The sequence below is a fragment of the Tamandua tetradactyla genome, chromosome 1 (genome assembly GCF_023851605.1).
Source record: "Tamandua tetradactyla isolate mTamTet1 chromosome 1, mTamTet1.pri, whole genome shotgun sequence".
Lineage (NCBI taxonomy): Eukaryota > Metazoa > Chordata > Mammalia > Pilosa > Myrmecophagidae > Tamandua > Tamandua tetradactyla.
This window is the reverse complement of record NC_135327.1, coordinates 5,579,106-5,597,998: the sequence shown is the minus strand read 5'-3', so window position 1 is coordinate 5,597,998 and position 18,893 is coordinate 5,579,106. Positions and strand designations below refer to the sequence as shown.

General features: G+C 51.8%; 1 protein-coding gene across 1 annotated transcript; it reads left to right on the top strand.

Moving 5' to 3' along the window:
- The first annotated feature begins 1,237 nt into the window (after positions 1-1,237).
- SLC2A10 (solute carrier family 2 member 10) lies at positions 1,238-17,130 on the top strand. The gene is made up of 5 exons (XM_077167765.1): positions 1,238-1,333; positions 6,992-8,275; positions 8,725-8,847; positions 11,248-11,383; positions 15,950-17,130. Exons 1-5 carry the CDS (start codon positions 1,330-1,332, stop codon positions 16,026-16,028), a joined length of 1,626 nt encoding a protein of 541 aa, XP_077023880.1. The 5' UTR covers positions 1,238-1,329; the 3' UTR covers positions 16,029-17,130.
- The last annotated feature ends 1,763 nt before the right edge of the window (positions 17,131-18,893 follow it).

Here is an 18,893-nt window from a genome sequence, read left to right as displayed (position 1 = left end):
TCCTCTGCCTGTAGGATTGGTGTTGGTGTGTGCATGGCTTGGTGAGGTTACATCTCCTCGTGAATATAGGTGCCTATACCAGAGGTCATACTGGGACAAGCCGGTGCCTGCCTGAGGGCTGAGCTTGTATAAGTGGTTTTGCCTGGAAGTGAGAATTAGTGGAGGGGTGCCCAGCCTGGTTCCTTTCCAGAACTCCAGGTTCTTGTATCTAACTGCCCACTTATTTCCTCATGGATACCTAATGAGCACCTCAAATGTCACACAGCCAAAACAGATCTCCTTTCCCTGCCCTAGCTGCTCCTTCTCCAGTCTGAGTCCTTGCTGAATCTCTCTTTGCCTACTCTTCTCCATTCCCACACCTGCCACCTTAGTGCAAATCAACTTCATCTCTCACCTTGCAGTAACCTCCCAAGTGGTTCTTCCGTTTCTGTCCTTGAAACTCTCCAATTATTTCTCATTCTTCCTTGGAATAAAATGCACATTCCTGATCCTGGCTTCCCAAGGCCTCAAATGGCCCTGCCCTGCCAATCCCTCCCTTGGGCTTCAGTTCCCTCCACCTCCCTGGCAACCCCTACGCACCAGACACTCCGGTTTCCTCGTCTGTTTATTTTTCTTCTTCCCCATTCGAAAGAAGACTCCCCAAGAACAAAACACCTGCCTGCCTCTTCACCAGCCCGCGCCTCAATAGGGCTGCAGAACCCAAGCGGTGAAGGAATGCACAGATGAAGGACTCCCCGGGAGGGTGAGTCCCCGAAAGGCTGAAGAAGGTGTGTGTGCACGCTGGGTGGCCCGCTTTGACCAGGGACTCCCCGTCCTCTTTTCTCAGTCCCCGTAGCCTACGCGGAGGGCCCGGGAGCATGGCGGTGGGCGGGGACCCTGCGGGGCTCGGGCGGGCGGGCAGGGGACGGGGGTGGGGTCCAGCGGGGCTCCGGCGGGCGGGGGACGGGGGTGGGGTCCCGCGGGGCTCCGGCGGGCGGGGTTCCGTGGGGCTCGGGCGGGCAGGGGACCGGGATGGGGGTCCCGCGGGGCTCGGCGGGCGGGGTACGGGGGTGGGGTCCAGCGGTGCTCCGGCGGGCGGGGGACGGGGGTGGGGTCCCGCGGGGCTCGGGCGGGCGTGGGCGGGCTCGGGCGTCCCTGCGTCCCGCCTCCAGGCACCCGGGGCCTGGGCTGGCCGACGTGGCGGCAGCGCTGCGGGCGGGCGGGCGGGCGGGCGGGCGGGCGCGGAGGGAGGGCCGAGGCGGGAGGCGGGCCGCAAAGTTAGTCCGGCGGCGGCGGCGGGGTCCCGGCCCCGAGGATGCGCCCCCAGCCCGCCGCGGAGCCCGGCTCGCCATGGGTAAGTCCGGCCCCGGCGCTGCCCTCCGGGGAGCCCCGCCAGCGGCCGGCCGCGCCCCGCCTCCCGCCTCCGCCGCTCGGCCCCCGCGCCCGGCGCCCCCCGCCCGCGGCGCTGCGGGCACCTCCCCCTCGGCGAGCCCCGGGGCGCAGGCCTTCGCCCGGAGGTGGGTGGGGGTCGGGCGGCCTCCCCCACCCGCGTTGCGGCCCGGGAAGGTGGCTGGGCCGTGCTCCTTCCTCGGCGGTGGGCTGCCTCCCCGCCGGGCATCCTCGTGACCGCCCCGGTCTCCACCGCGGCCCCCAGGAGAGGGATCGCTCCCACCCCACGGATGAGGACGCAGAGGCCCCCGAGGACGGCCTGAGCGGGCGGAGCTGCGTGCCGGCCACTGCCAGGGGCCGCGGGACGCCAAGTGAACAGAGCTGACCAAAGCCCTGCCCGCCAGGCCACTCCGTGGAGAGGAGGGGAGGAGGCCCCGACACAAACCTGGGGGACTTGGGAGTTCCGCTGTTGTCGCACGGGACTAAAGTTTCTAATTTTCTCTCTGGCTTTAGAAGCCTCTGAGGGTCATTCGGTTATTCATTACTTATTAATTACCTGCTGTGTATCAGACGTTGGTTTAGACAATTCTCCCTATCAAGGAGCTGACATTCTAGTTGGAGCACTGGATACACAAGGAAAGAAATACAGTAATTCCAGAGAGTGGTACCCGCCGCTCAGGACATAAAAGGAGGTGGTGTGAGAGCAAGTCCAAACTTAGGGAGGCAGTTCTTTAGGTGGGTGGGCAGGAAGGGCCTCCCTTAGCAGAAGTTGGAGCTGAGTCCTTGCTTATGAGAAGGTGGCCTTGCCAAGATCTGGGGGAATCGCTTTCAGGTGTAGAGAACAGCAAGTACGAAGGCCCTGAGGCAGGAATGAGCTGGCATGGTCCAGGCCAGTGTGGCTGAGGTACAGTGGGCAAGGAGAGGGGTGGGAAGGGAGGTCAGAGAGGACTTTGTAGGCAATGGTGAGATGTTCAGATTTTATTTCAAACATCATGGGAAGCCAGAAAAAGAGTTGTAAGCTGGTGTTAGGGTGTCTGATTGTGTCCTAACAGCTCACTCTGGGCTGTTTTAGGGAGACTCATACTAGACAACACTTACTAATGCAGACATATGTGGTGGGTGCCATTATTATTTCCATTTATAAATGGAGAGGCTCAGAGAAGTTAAATGAGTTGCCAAAGGTCACACAGCTATGGAGAGAAGAAGCTGGGATAAAACCCAGCACTCTGGCTTCTAACCACTGCACCACCCAAACATTCAGGCTGTGACCAAGTCACAGGGACATGGCACAACGGCAGCCAGTTCCAGCTCTGATTCCTGAGGCCATGCTCTTAACTGCCGCAGCACACTGCCCCAGAACTGAGGCCCAGAGAGGTCAAGGACCTCCCGAGGAAACGCAGATTGGCCCTGGCCCCTTTCCCATGCCCTTGCTATCCCTTGCTGTCTTCTATGTTGATTCAGCAGCTGTTTACTGAGCTTCTTTTGTGGGCAGAACTTGGGCTGGATGATGGTGGGGGTATGAAGTAACTGCTTCCCAGTCTCTGACCTTCCCAGAGTTTCCAGGCTGGTCTCTTTGAAGTAGGGTCCAGGTATTGAACTTGTGTGCAGATTACAGGGTAAAAAAGACCAGGGTTTGAGTCTCAGTTCTTCTGCTTGCCAGCTGCCTCACAAACTGGGATAGTTTAGAAAACAGATTCTCTGACCTTTGTTTTTCCTCTTCCGTAAATGGTCAGTTTTTGTTTGCTAAAGCTGCCAGAATGCAATATATCAGAAATAGGATGGCTTTTATAAAGGAAATTTTTTACATCACAAGTTTACAGTTCTAAGACTAAAAAAATGTCCACACTAAAGCATCCAGAGAAGGAAACCTTGACTTAAGAAAAGCCAATGTCTGTCACATGGAAAGGCACATGGCTGGCATCAGCTGGTCCTTCTTCCTGTTTCCTTTTCTTCTAGCTTCTGATGCCAGTGGTTTCCTCTCTACGCATCTGTGGGCCTTCACTTAGCAACTCCAGGACACAACTCTGGGTTTTGGCTTGCCTACCATCTGATGGGAAAGCACATGGAGACGTCTGCTGGGCTCTCCCCACGCCTAAGCATCTGTTCTCTCTGTCGACACTCTAAGCATCTCCAAACATCCATGTCTCTATCAGTTTTGAAGCAACTGTTCTCTGAGTGTCCATATCTGAGGTTTCTCCAAAATATTTCCCCTCTTAAAGGACTCTAGTAAACTAATTAAGACCCACCTTGAATGGGTGGAGTCACAGCTCCATTTTATCAAAAGGTCACACCCACAACTGAATGGATTATATCTCCATAGAAACAATCTAATCAGAGGTTTCCACCCTACAATACTGAATCAAGATTAAAAGAAACTTGGTTTCGCCTACAAGAGTGGATCAGGAGCAAGGACATGGCTTTTCTGGGGTACCTAACCATCACAGACACTGCACAAACCCTCCTCTTGGGGGACCATGAGGGTAATGGGAGAAAATGAACATAAAACACTTAACTTATCAACTACACAGGGTAAATGGTCAGTTAACATGAGTTTTTACTTTTTATCACACAACCTTTGCCATACCTGTCAGACTGCCTGCTATTCAAATCCCTGCTCTGCTACTAACTAACTGTGTGACCTTGGGCCAGTTACTTCACTTCTCTGTGCCTCCAGTGTTTCATCTGTAAAATGGGAATGACAATAATGCCTGTGCAATAGGATCGTTGTAGGGAAAACCAGCTAATACAGATACGGCCCTAGGAGAGGGGCTGGCTCCTAGTGAGTGCTCTGTAAGTATTAGCTGCAGCTGCTGTTGAGACTTTGACAGCCAGTCCCTGCCCTACACAGTTTAAAAAGGAAGATTCATAAACAAACTCCATATATGGCATGATCAAATAAGGGAGAATGCAGAGTTTGTGGAGAGTGGGAAATGTGGCTTGGAAAGTTCAGGAAGGTGTAGGGGAATTAGACAGGGCCTTCTCAAATTAGCTTAAGCATAAAAAGGAAATTTATGGGTCCAACTGAAAAGTTCTTGGCTGCAGGCACAGTTGGACCTAGAGGTTCAGTGTTATCAGCAATATTTCTATCCTCTCAGTCCTGTTTCCTTCCAGTGTCAGTTTTACTGTCAGGCAGACTCTGCCCTCATGGGGGAAGAAGGCCCCCAGCTGCTCCAGGCAGGTAAACTACCAGCTTAGTACCCCTTGCGAACGACACCCAGGCCAGGCCCCCTGGTCCAGCTCCTGTCACATGCCCGTTCACTGCTGCCAGGGGTGGGAATCTGCCCATTTGTCCGACCAGGGCATGGGTGTCACACCAGAGCTAGGTAGAGGCGGTGAGGGTAGGGGTGGGCATCTCTACCAAACCATGAGGCCGAGCTGGGGAAGGGCGGCTCCCCAACAGAGGAGAGGACATGGATGCCAACATAACAGACATCTATTGCTAGAGGGTCTTCAGAGCAGCGGCACCTGAGCTGGGACTCTGGGGAGCAAGGGGAGTCCAGGCAGAGGGACCAGCCCATGTCAAGGCAGGGCAGCATGAAGATGTATGGTGAAGGAGTTAGGCTGGGGCCAGCCCTGAATGTCACACTAAGGAGTTTGTACATAATCTAGTTAGCAAAGGGAGCCATGGACGGCTTAAGGAAGGGAATGTTGTTCATGTCTTTCTAATGAATCTTTGGGGCTCTCCTCTCCAGCTCCTTGGGGGAGTATCACTTCACTGGGCTCAATGACTTGAGGTCCCAGTGACTTGAGGCTTTGGGGCAAGCTTCCTTTCCTCTCCCTCTCCACCCCTCTGCCCCCTGGCCCCTGCTTTGTCTTACTCCCCTCCCCCCACTTGTCTCTTACTGTCCTTTCTTGCTTGAAGCTCAGCGCAGCAGAGCTCTGAGAGTCGGACAAGTCAGTATCTGAGTCCTGATCCTGTTGCTCCCTAGCTGTGAGAACACTCTGAGCCTTACCTTCCCATCTGTAAAATGGGAGTGATTACAGCAGCAGCACCCAGCGTGTCTATGAGGATGAAATGAGAGAAGGCATGCAAAGTCTTGGCACGGAGGAAGTGCTCAATAAAGGATATGTTATTATTACTATTTTACTTCACTTTTATTTTTGCTGTTTTCCTCTCATCACCGTGATCCAGATCTGCTCTGACGTGTTTTCCAGGGGAAGCTGTGGGCGGTCATCTTTGCTTCTGAGCCCTTTGTCTGGGCTGCCTTTCACCTCTAGAGGAGACCTGGAAACAGCAAATCAATTCTCTGTTTTCACCTCGATTGCCTCATATGTGGTCCAGACCTTTCTTTCTGGGAGTAGTAAATAAATTCAAGGAGCCAAGGGAGTTGAGGCAAACACAGAGCAGAACCTGGGCATAATCCTCCCAGGGTGTTGTAACTGGCAATGAAGGGAGGGGGTTGGATTTCTCTGCCCATGAAACTCCTCTCTGTGCACAAAAGTTGCCTAACATTAGAGATGGGAGAAGCAGAAGTAAGAGAGAAGACAGTGAAATCATATTATGCTAGGGTTTTTATAACAGAGTGGTTAAGAGCATGTTTTGTGGAACCAGACTGCCTGGCTTTGAATCTGGACTCAGCCCTTACTAGCTGCGTGACCTTAGGTGAGTCGCTTTACCTCTCTGATCATCAGTTTAATCATTTAGACTGATAAATAGTATGAAATAGTACTAAAGTTTACCTCATAGGGTAACTTGAGCTGTTCCTCAATTTCTTTATCTATAAAATGGGGTAATACTGTTACCTATCTCAGGGTTGTTGTTAAGGATTCTGTGAAATGTGTATAAAGTATCTTATATAATGCCTGGTGCAGAGGGAGCACTGATGAAATGGCAACTACTCTTATAATTTGCCAGAGACCATACATTTTGACATGGTAACAGTCCCTGGAATTGTGTTGTAGTCATCGACTTTAGATGATGTGTGAGCTCTCCAGTTTACCACAGTCACCACCTCTCCTTGTTGTCTCACATGTATCTCATTCATTTATGTTAACTGCCAGCTCCCTGCTGCATGCCATTTCGTCTTTAGTCTAAATCACTACCACTCTCATCTGAATCCTTGCTCTAGCCTCCTAACCTAGATTTCTTTTTGCTCCCTGTATCAGTTAGGAATTGGGTTTGGCTACTAGGACTAGAGACTGGAAACAGCATAGTTTATATAAGTTAGAAGTTGTTGGGGCTTTTTCTCCCCCCATCACATAAAAAAAAGTTTGAAGTTCATTTATCCAGGCTTGATGTGTGGCCCATTGTCTTCAAGCACCCAGGTTCCTTTCACATTTTGGATCTACCATCTTAGTGTGTAGCTTTCATCCTCTTAGCCACCCCTGTGGCCAAAGGTGGTTGCTGGTGCTCCAGCCATCACATCACAGGCAAAGAGAAAGACGATGAAGAGAAGGGGCAAAAGGAGTTCGTGGATAAATATGTATAGGTGTGTGGAATGGAATACAAAGATGGGTGGATGAATGGACGGATTTGTGGATAAATAGATCAATAATCAATGGATAGCTGGGTGAATGAAGGGATGGGTAGAGAAAGGGAGGGAAGGATGAAGGGAGGGTGGATGGATGGATGCTCTGACAAGGGACAATCCTGAACTCTGTCCTTGTTATTTTTGTTTTCCAGGCCGTCCCCCGCCTGTCCTGCCCCTATGTGCCGCTGTGTCTTTGCTCGGTGGCCTGACCTTTGGCTATGAACTGGCTGTCGTATCGGGTGCCCTGCTGCCATTGCAGCTTGACTTTGGGCTAAGCTGCTTGGAGCAGGAGCTCCTGGTGGGCAGCCTGCTCCTGGGGGCCCTCCTTGCCTCCCTGGTGGGGGGCTTCCTCATTGACCACTTCGGCAGAAAACAGGCCATCCTCGGGAGCAACTTGGTGCTGCTGGCAGGCAGCCTGAGCCTAGGCCTGGCTGGCTCCCTGGCCTGGCTGGTCCTGGGCCGCTCCGCTGCTGGTTTTGCCATCTCCCTGTCCTCCATGGCCTGCTGTATCTATGTGTCAGAACTGGTTGGGCCTCGGCAGCGAGGAGTATTGGTGTCCCTCTATGAGGCAGGCATCACTGTGGGCATCTTGCTCTCCTATGTACTCAATTACGCTCTGGCCAGTGCCCCCTGGGGATGGAGGCATATGTTTAGCTGGGCTGCTGCACCTGCTTTCCTCCAATCCCTTAGCCTCCTTTTCCTCCCCACTGGCCCAACTGATGCTGCAGCCTATAAGGACTTCATCCCTCTCCAGGGTGGTGAGGCCTCCCAGCTGGGCTTGGGGAGGCCAACGTATAACTTTCTGGACCTCTTTAGGGCACGAGATAACATGCGAGGCCGGACCACAGTGGGGCTGGGGCTGGTGCTTTTCCAGCAGCTAACCGGGCAGCCTAACGTGCTGTGCTACGCCTCTACCATCTTCCGCTCAGTGGGCTTCCGTGGGGGATCCTCAGCTGTGCTGGCCTCTGTGGGGCTCGGCGCTGTGAAGGTGGCAGCTACCCTGACTGCTATGGGGCTGGTGGACCGGGCGGGCCGCAGGGCCCTGTTGTTAGCTGGCTGTGGCCTCATGGCCCTGTCGGTCAGCGGTATTGGCCTCGTCAGCTTTGCTGTGCCCATGGACTCAGGCCCAAGCTGCTTGGCCGCCCCCAATGCCACCAGGCTGCCAGGCCTCCCTGGGGACTCTGGCCTGCCGATGGGTTCACCGCTGCCTCCACTGCCAAGAACTCGTGAGAACCAAGGGGAGCCAGTCTTGTCAACCTCTAAGAAAAGCAAGCCCCACCCAGGAGCGGGAGCCCTTCTGACCCCTCCTCTGTCCACTCTGAGCACTGCATCCCCCCCACCCCTTCCTCCTGCCCCAGAGCACACCCTGCTGCGCTGGACGGCGCTGCTCTGCATGATGGGCTTTGTGAGCGCCTTCTCCTTTGGATTTGGACCAAGTGAGTGGGAGTTTTCTTGCAAATAACTCTGGAGCCTTCTACCCCCCAACAGCTTGTGGGTCTCAGAAGGGGCACCAGAGACAACTTTGCTATGACACTTAAGCTTCAGGGCACCTCACTTGTACTTGCTCCTTCCCAGCCTGTGTCAGATTTCATCTTGATAATTTTTTTTCTTACAAAGGGCCCCCAAATTGTTTGAGCTCCAGGTCTCATAAAACCCGGATCTGCCCTTGGATGGCATCCACTCAGAAGGGATTACTTCAAAGGCACTTTCTGAATAGCGTGATCCACCCTCCCCGTTCGCCCACTTTTAGCACTGAAAGTCTAGTATCCCAGGAACCCCTAGAGGGCTTCCTACCGGGGAATGGGGGAAGCCTGGGGGACCCGAGGCTGCCCTGGCTGGTCCAGGTCTCCGCCTGGGCCTAGGCATCCTCCCTGTTCTCTCCTAGTGACCTGGCTTGTCCTCAGCGAGATCTACCCCGCGGAGATCCGAGGCCGGGCCTTCGCCTTCTGCAACAGCTTCAACTGGGCCGCCAATCTCTTCATCAGCCTCTCCTTCCTCGACCTCATCGGTGAGTCCTCCGACCGAAGCCGCTCTGGAGCCAGGGTTTCCCTATCAGTTAGGTTTAAAGTGACAGGAAAACCAGTGCTAATCGGCTTAGAACAGGAGGGAATATTTTTGTCTTGTATTTGAGAAAAGGGCTGGGGGCGGCTTCAGGCAGGCTGGGCGGGCTTGTCAGCCATGTCCTCCGCTCCCCACCGTGCGCTTCCTCCTTGGGCACCGCCCACCAAGGTCCTGCGGCTGCTGTCATTGGCTCGGAAGGATCACGTGCCCAGCCCTGTCCAATCACTGTGGCTGGGGGGGTGGGACTGCTTGCCCAGGCCTGGAAGACGTGCGCCCCCTGGAGCCAGGGGGTGACATCCTCACCGGACTGCGGGGACCTAGGGTGGACGAGGGTTGGCTCCCCAAAGGAAAATTAGGGTGCTGGTATCAGGAAAGGTCCAGGGAGATGCTGGGAAGCAACGTCCCCAGAGAATGTGGCTTGTGAAGGCTGTGCCTCATTTCTGGGCCCTGTGAGTGAACAGGACTGGCTGTTACTGCTGTACCGGGGTAGAGGCTGAAGGAGGTGAGGAGCCCAAACATCGGGCTTTCCTCCCTCCTGAAAGCTTCTCTGTTGGGGGGAGCAGCTCTTGATGGGGCGGGGGAGGGAGCAGGTCTGGATGGGGCGGGGGTGGGGAGGGGGAAGGGAGCAGGTCTGGATGGGGTGGGAAAAAGAGCAGGTCTGGATGGGGTGGGGGAGGGAGCAGGTCTGGATGGGGGAGGTGGGCGGGGAGGGAGCAGGTCTGGATGGGGTGGGTGAACGGAGCAGCCCTGGATGGGGTGGCGGGGCTGCTGGGTCTGAAACCTAACTCTGGGCTTGCCTTCTCCCTCCCCAGTCACATTCCTTCTCTATGGCCCACATTCTCTACTGTAAAGCAGGAGAGTTTTGTGAAGTTTTCTATTTCTAGCGGCAAAACTATTTTTCAAATAAAACGTGCAGAAGCTCCATCACAAGCCCCAGACAACATCCAGAACTACTGGAATGTGATATAAAATTTTCCATGCCAACTAATGGGTAATAATCTATGCTCAGTCCTGGCGAGAATTTGTTGGAGACAAATTCAGTTGTAGGAGCCCCAACATTTACTTTATTTTTCAAACTGGCTCATGCCTATTGCCAGCAGGAAGTTCTTCTCAGATCTAGTTTGGGTGGCATCTTCTCTTTCTACCTAACATCCAGGCCCAGGCTGAAGGGGTCATGGGGTGGGGGTGGGCATTATATGGGCCCAGAACACATGAGCAGGTCCGCTGAGATCCTGAGATGCTCACCACCCAGGGTCATTCTGGTCTGCAGTAGGTCTTGGTCCTCTGGGACAGAAGTGGGTGGGGCTCCTTCACTGTGCTTCAGTTATTTTCCACTCCCTGCAGCCAAGCATCTCCTCTGAGGAGCTGTCATTTCTGGGGGCTGCAGGAAACATTGGGAGACGAGCCCTCCTGCCATGTCCACCTCCCACTTCCAGGCTTAGGCAATCCAAGCTTCTCCCTGCTGCCTCCATCTTCAAGTTTAGTAAACCTTCAAGGAGGTCCACTAGAATTGGGTGATATAGGCAAGGTAAAATTAATCACCCCTACTTCATAGATGGGGAAACAGCCTCCCCAAGTCTAGCCAGGGAGTCAGAAGACTAGAACCCAGGTCCTCTGACTCCCAGCCCAGTGCTCTCCCTGGTGGAATAGTGATCAAGCGGTAAGGGGACGCTGCTCCGAGGAGTGTGGCCATGGCCATTAGAGGTGAGAATGGTGTCTGAATTGTGACTTGTGCTTTCTTCACGGCCTCCTTTCTCTTGTCTTGGGCTGACTGATGTCAAAGGAGGCAGGTCATGCTGGGGGCCTGGCTCTCTGGCCCTGAAACCCTGTCCCATACCTGAGCCTCCAGGAAGGGGAGAAACTGGGGTGCTGAGACCCCTTCAGCTCAAGCTGTGACCTCTTGTCCTCTCCCCTGACTCAGTCAGATGCAGGCCAGACTGAGACTCAAATCCTTGAACGATCCATTCACAGAATGACCAATTCACGGGATTGCTGAGGATTGTTTTTCGAAGCTGAGCTTTGCCAAGCTGCACCACTGTGGCTGCTTGCTGCTGGGTTGAATGTCATCTTTCCTCACTTCACATTTTCAGACCGAGCAGCCCCACTGGTTAGTGTTTTAGAGCTGGTGTTTCCTGTCAGTGCAAGTGGTCGTCTTTCTCTGTTTGTGGTCTTGAGCCCTGGCCCTTTCCCTGCCTTTGGGACAACTCATCCTACTCCTGCTATAAGTTACTTATCTGACAGTTTTTGAGAAATTAGTCATTTTGCAAATTGACTCTTTAGAGAATTCACTTTGGGAGAGCCAGAGTCCTCAGCTCTCCACTCCCACACTCCCAACTCCTGTTCCCAGGTGCCATTGGCTTGTGCTGGACCTTCCTGCTCTACGGGCTGACCGCTGTCCTTGGCCTGGTCTTCATCTACTTACTCGTCCCTGAAACCAAAGGCCAGTCGTTGGCGGAGATAGACCAGCAGCTGCAGAGGAGACGGTACGTGGCTCAGACAGGGCCGGCCTCGGGGGACGGGTCTCATCCAACCCCGAGCACATGGCTTCAGGTTTAGCCCTCAGGCTTTCTCTTTACAAAGACAGCTTTTTCTTCTATATGTGTCTCCTGCCTGGACACTGTGAGTTGTGTCCTGTTTTCCTTCAGAATCTGTTTTTCTTGCATTGTTTGGAATCTTCCTACAGCAGAGTTTCATTCGACTTTAAGGCCTGGCTCACTGGAATCGAATCACAGTAGGTTAGGATATAGATTATTAGTCTGCTGAAGCTGCCAGAATGCAACCCACCAGAAATGGATTGGCTTTTAATAAGGGGATTTATTTAGTTAAAAATGTATAGTTCATCAGAAGAAAGGCAGCTGGCTTTCATCTGAGTTTCCTCTGTCAGGCAGCTGGCTTTCATCTGAGTTTCTCTGTCAGTGGGAAGGCACAAGCCATCTCCTGGCTTCTGGGTTCCAACAGCTTTCCCCAAAGCAGTTCCTTTCTGCATCTCCAAATGTCTAGGTTGAGCTGCGAGTGCTGAGATGAGGTATGCAGAGCTGCTCAGCTCTCTCCTGACCTCTCCCTTTTAAGCCTCCAGCTAATTAAATCAAACCTCACTCACTGTGGAAGGCACTTCCCTTAGCTGACTGCAGATGTAATCGTCCCTAGATGAGTTTCACATGCTGATGATTTAAATCTACAGCAACAGAATGACAGGGCATCATCACCCGGCCAAGCTGACACCCGAACCCAACTGCCACAGTTAGGATAATGGATTCTTAAACCACTGACCCTTAGAGTAATGGAATCTTGAAGAAACAAAACATTGTAACTGTGGCCTTTTAGAATCACAAGAATAGAACTGTGGGCTTTAATCCACCCATTCTGTGTATTTTCATGAAGCCCCTCCTATGTGCAAGGCATTGCTCTGGGCGTGGAGAATTTGGTGGGGAGTAAAAACTACAAGGTTTTGTTGTCATCGAGCTTGAATTCTAGTGGGGAAGAGGGACAGAAAATAAGTAAGCCAACAAATGCGTAAACAGGACCATTACAGTTAGGGATTTGTAGTGAGGAAAAAAACAAAGCAAAGTATGTTGAAAAGGCAAGTTGACAGAGGGCAGGGGCTTGTGGCTAAATTAGAGTGGGTAACCAAAGAAAGAAGGCCTTACTAAGAGGGTGTGATTTAAGATGCCACGTTAGTGAGAAGACGACGCTGCCATGTGCAGATGAGGGGAAGGGGTATTCCAGGCAGAAGGAACAGTAAGTGCAAAGGCACTGAGGTGGGTGTCAGGCTGGCATGCGCAAGGAACAGCAAGGAAGCCAGTGTGGCTGGAACGGAGTGAGTGGTGAGGGGAGAGGAGTAGAAGATCAGAGCAGGCAAATGGGTAGGAGCTAGATCATGTAAAGTCCTCAGGTCATAGAGAAGAGTTCAGAATCCTTAGAATCATGGGGTTTAGGCTGTTAAAATAAGAAAAGAATGAAAGGGGAGTGTTGGAAGGGACCTCAAAGTGCTATAATCCTAAGCAAGGCTGGCAAATGTCTCAGGTATCTCTTGTAGTAAAGGAGAGGTCACCAGCTCCTGACTGTCCATTTTATTCCAGGGAGGCCCTAAAAGATGAAAATAAATATTATTCTGATATTGAGTTGAAACTCACCTTCCTGCAGCAGCCTGCCATGCCCTGCTCCAATCTGGCTTTATAAGCTGTGCAGAACTAGACTAATGACTGATGTAAGAACCTCTAACATGTTGCACCCCAATTCTCTGCCAACTCAGCAGTCCTGTTTTTGGGATGATGCATTTTACAGGCCCTTCACCAACCTGCCTGTGCTCATTAGGAGAAGATTTGGCTGTTTGAAAGTTCAATGCAGGTGGTTCTAGGCGGGGATGGCAGCTGTGCTCCTTGAGGTCAGCCAGGGACTCGCGCTCCTTCTGTCTTGTTGCTCCATCAGCCCGTCCCTATTGGCTTTGTCCACGTGGCCCCAACTGGTGCACTACCGAGTCTGTGTTCCTGCCACTGGGAAGATGCGGCAGGGGAGAGGAGGGTGCATCCCGGAAGTTGTGTCCATCCTTTCCACCCACATCCCTTTGGACAGAAGTTGAGCCACTCCCTCATGCAGGGGAGCCTGGGAAATGTGGTCTTGAATCTGGGAGGCCAGGTACCCAGCAGTAAATTAAGGGTTCTATTTATAGACATGAATGGGGGAGTCTCTTGGAATTTCTGCCATCCTGCCTCTCTTGGGGGAAGGTTGTGGGATGAGGAGCAAAGGAGACAGAGAGGCAGGTGGAAGCCAGCTTTGGGGATGTCAGGCCAGACCTGGGGTAAGGGTCATAGGTCATACAGGGGAGCCTTGAGCACAGCCTCTGGAGAGGACAGGAAGTCAGGGGCTTTGGCAGTGTCTGAAGGCTTTTTTGTATTTAGGGCAATAATTCTAATCCCTATAATTTAGGGGCTACTGATGTCAGTGACCACAGGGAAAGAAAAAGAAACTTGACCTCAGAGAGTACAGGACAGAAGGGCCAGGGACTTTGATAGTGGAACTAACTGGAGAGTTTTTTCAGCACCCACCATTTTCACCCCTGGCGTTGCCACATCCCAGGGGAATGTCTGATTGGCTAAGCCTGGTGTATGTGCCCATCCCCCACCTCGGCTGGGCTAGGGCGGGGCTCTTTGATTGACAGTACTACCAAGACCACCGTAAGAGGGGGTCTCCCCAAGGAAAAAGGAGAGCGTGTGCTGGGTGGCGCTGATATCCACTGCTCTTCACTTCCTCCTGCCTCAGCTGTGCTTGCTGGGAACAGGGGTGTCTGACTTATAGATCCAGTTCCCTCCCTAGTTTAGGGGGACAAAGTTTAGTAGTAAAGGGCTGCAAACTCTCTCATGATCAAGGGTCATCGGTTGCCATAAAGTTGTTCCTTTTACTTTATCAGGGTTCTTGTGTCCAAAAGAGACCTTTTCATCCTCTCATGTGATATAATCACAAAAAGAACTTTCAGAAATCCTCTTTTATCCTGATTTCTCAGGAATGCATTCAGCAAATGGTTTCAAGTGCCAACCAGGAGCCAGGGTCTGGGGACAGACCCATGACCGAGAGAGACCATGTCTCTGGACTCAGGGGAAGTTACATTTTAATGTAAGGGAAAGAGACAGACTTCATGTTATGTAAGTACATTAATACAATAATTTCAGATTTGCAGTTATATCATGAAGACACAAAAACAGGGTGTTCTAGTTTGCTAGCTGCTGGAATGCAATATACCAGAAATGGAATGACTTTTAAAAAGGGGAATTTAATAAGTTGCTAGTTTACAGTTCGAAGGCTGAGAAAATGTCCCAATTAAAACAAGTCTATAGAAATGTCCAATCTAAGGCATCCAGGGAAAGATACCTTGATTCAAGAAGGCCGATGAAGTTCAGGGTTTCTCTCTCAAGTGAGAAGGCACATGGCGAACACAGTCACAGTTTCTCTCTTGGCCTGAAGGGCACATGGAGAGCGCAGCATCATCTGCTAGCTTTCTCTCCTGGCTTCCTGTTTCATGAAGCTCCCGGGAGGTGTTTTCCTTCTTCATTTCCAAATGTCACTGGCTGGTGGACTCTCTGCTTCATGGTGCTGCAGCATTCTCTGCTCTCTCTGAATCTCCTTCATTCTCCAAAATGTTTCCTCTTTTATAGGACTCCAGTAATTTATCAAGACCCACCCAAGTGGGTGGAGACACGCCTCTACCTAATCCAGCTTAACAGCCACTCTTGATTAAATCACATCTCCAGGGAGATGATCTGATTACAGTTTCAAACATACAATACTGAATAGGGATTAGAAGAAACGGCTGCCTTTACACAATGGGATTAGGATTAAAGCATGGCTTTTCTAGGGGACATACATCATTTCAAACCAGCACACAGGGTAACCTCTCAGAAAGTGAACAGCAGGCCAGGGGCAGGTACGTGCATTGGGCGTGCATCCCTAATGTGCTGCACCACAACCCTCCACAGGCTCAGGGCTGTTTCTGTGTCTTTGTTGAAAGAGTGAAGGGATGGTCAGGGAAGGCCTCCCTGAGGAGGTGACATCTGAGCTGAGACCTGAATGATGAGAAAAAGCCAATATTTCAGGAGCTGGAAGGGAATGTTCTAAGCAGAGGGAACAGCAAGAGCAAAAGCCCTGCAGTGGGAGCAAGTGGGTGTTTTGAGAAAGAGCCTGAGGTCATTGTGGCTGGAGCGTGATGCACAAACAGGTGTGAAGGAAGAGGAGGCTGCAGGGGCTGGTTACCCGGGGGTCTGGATGTTGCTTGAGGGTAATGAGGAGCCCCTTGAGGCTTCTGGGCAGAGGAGTGGCTCTCCCTGCAGAGGGGAGGGCAGGCTGTAGGGGCTGAGGGCAGAAGCTGGGGGACCAGGGACGAGCTGTTGAGGATTCTGGGTGAGACGAGATGGAAAGGCATGTTAAGGCAGGAAACGGAAAGGGGTAGCGTAGCAGTGGGGCTGGGGTAGAGGCTGCCGGGGAGGCTCCACTCCCGTATCCCTGGGGAAGGGCCCAGCCCCACTGCCCACTGACCCTGCTCACTCTCCATTTGGCAGGTTCATGCTGAGCTTTGGCCGTAGGCAGAACTCAGCTGGTATCCAGTACAGCCTCCTTGACATCTCCACGGCTTCCTGAGGAGTCTGGAAGATGCTGGAACCATGGCTTAAACAGACTGTCTCCAGCTTCCTGCTTGCCTGGGCCCCAGAGTAGAATTTCTGAGGTTCTTCAAGAATCGCCTCTCCCAGAGCTGCTTGTGCTGAGGGGAAGAGAAAAAACTCCAAGAACTCGATATCTTCATTTTAAATTTCAGGCTCTGAAGGTTCCTGAAAATCTGCCTCTGTGCCTCAGTTTCTCGTCTTGGAGTGTCTCTGCAGTACTTAGAAAGAGGACATCTTATGGAGTCTTCATTGCACCATGGGCTTTCTCAGAGAACACTTGGAGCATTAATCCTGGAACGGGATCCCTCCCAGTATCACCCCTAAATCCAATATGAGGACGCCATATTCTCTTCTTTCTTTAATTTCCATTGGCCAGGACTTTTTGGTAAGGGGGAGGCTGCTTTTTGACTCTTTTGTCTCAGCTTTGCTCATCACCTCGATTTCCGTTATCATTCACCAAGGACTCAAACTGATTGGTAGGAGGCCCAAGTTCTTGTCAGTTCTGCTGGGGGTCACTGATTTGTGACTTGGTCTCAGTTTCCCCTCTCAGGACCTGAAATTGGGGAGCACTAGAAAACATGGCTCGCTTTATTGTTACATTGATTTTCCAGACTTAAGGAAGTGATGTTAAAAATGTTAGTAATGCTGATTAAACTCTGAAGTGTCATGTCTATAGGCATTATATTGTAAATGGCACAGAAAACTGAGGAAGTAATCTTCCAATATTCGAACACTAGTATCCAATTCAGCAAAAATTTTCTCATGTTGTTGATGGAGTGAAGCTCTGACATGTCTTCATTGTTTACTTTTGTCTTATTAATGTAAACAAAAACATCAGCCAGCATCCCTGTCACAACTACACACATTCCTCCGTGAGATGAGTGACTTCTTTCCCGAGTCTTACAGTTACCAGCATTTACTGACACTCTAATTTTGTCAAATCATGACTGAAGGCCAATAATAGTTGACTTTGGGTACAGGAATTCAGCCAAACACAATGAAATCATTCTGTGGGAATCAGTTGGCTATATGGAATTTATAATAAAGAGTATTTGCAACAAAGAGTATTGGTGATAAAGAGTTTGTGGTGATTTGTGAATTGGGCATACAACAAACACATTCTTTATCTTGGGAAAATGTACACACACAGAGCTTTCCCGGAGAGCCCGTTGTTAAACTACTGGCATGCCACTGCCTGTATCTCTCTCCGTGGCCCCTTGAGATCAGTTCTCTTGCCATGGACCCCCAAACCTCTCCACATTCTCCTTTCCCCTCCTGCCAGCCTGGGGGAATGCTTTTCTGACCTTGGAAAGGATTCCTCCTTTTCTTGATCAGGGTCTTACACCCAGAGACGGGGCAGGAAACATGAGTGAGTGAAGGCAGCCACGACGGACAGTGGGGAACCGTGGGCCGTGTGGAAACCAGCAAGCAAGGTCCTCTCGGACGGCGAGGCCAGCTGGGTTCCCGCTGTTGGCTGCCATTTAGGAACCTGGATCCAGCGAGTCCTGACCATCCGAACTTTGCAGGAAAGCCAGAAATTCAGACTTCGTTTCAACAATTTCTGATATTTAAATATTGGCAGTCGATTTTTAATGTTAAAAGCGGCAAACTGAATGAAACACACCATAGCTAGATCACGGCCTCTAGCTGGTGCCTGGTTCTTTATGTTTTTCCCTTGGGAATATTCCTCTCCTCTGGGCTTCTGAGGCTCTTAGCTTAATCCCCTTAAGGAGCCTGGGCTTTGGGGAATCATTGCCAAGCAAACTGAGCTGCTAAGCGGCTAGAGCTGGGTGGGTGGGAGAAAGTATTATTGAACATGAGGGAATAGAGACCTGGAGGGGAAAATGGTTCGTATCTAAAGCACACAGTGCTGGCACAATCGGGTGTGATTTGGGTCATTGCTCATCTGTGTAATGAGGACTCTGTGACTATTCAGAGGTGACATGTGTCAGTCACTTCACTCAGGGCTGGGCTCAGAGCAGGTGCTCAAAATATGAGTGGCCTGCAGCAGTACCTGGCCGTGGGTGGGTGAGGAGGTCAATGAGACAGGTCCAAGTAGCAGCTGGGAGTGGGGGGCCATCAAAGAAAACGACAATTGGGGGAGCACCCACCAGGGGCTCAGAGGTCTTTCGCAGCAGCCAGAAGAGTGAAGTGGTCTTTTCGGGGACCGAGAGGACAGACGCTGAAAAGTGCTGCTCCCCGACACCCGCAGCACCACCCCGGGGAAGCACTTCCTAAGCCCCAGCCTTAGACGCCCCTTTCGTCATGTGTGCCTTGGATTTTCACTTCCCACCTTCCCCTTCGCCAGATGGCACGACACCACCTAGCTAACGAATGCTTTTCTTTATATGGATTCAGTGTACACAACTTAATGTATTTTTTCACCTAAACATATTTATTGAATGTCTGCCCCGTGCCAGGCTCTGGGGAACCAAGCAGGAAACAAGGCCAAGTTCCTGTCCTCACACAGCTGGCATTCTAATGGGGGAGATTAACTGAAAAAAAACAAGCAAGAAAGGAGGGAAGAGGGAGAGGGTGGGAGGGAGGAATGAGAGAAGGTGCAAACCTGTTTGTGACGAGTGCCAAGAAGAGAAAAATGTCTAAAGAGAGAAGGGGCAGAGGGTGTGGGGGCTCAGACATTTGCTGTTTAGCTAGGGTAGTCAGGGAGGACTGCTTTATGGTGATAAGAAAGTCCTGCCTGCAGGGCCAGGACGAGCCCCGGAAAGCTCTGGAAACGCACCCCAGGCCAACAGCACAGCGGTGCAAAGGCCCTGGGGTGGTGAGGAGGGACCACAGGGGAGAGGGATGGAAAAGTGGCTGAGCCAGGTCAGCAGGAGTTTGA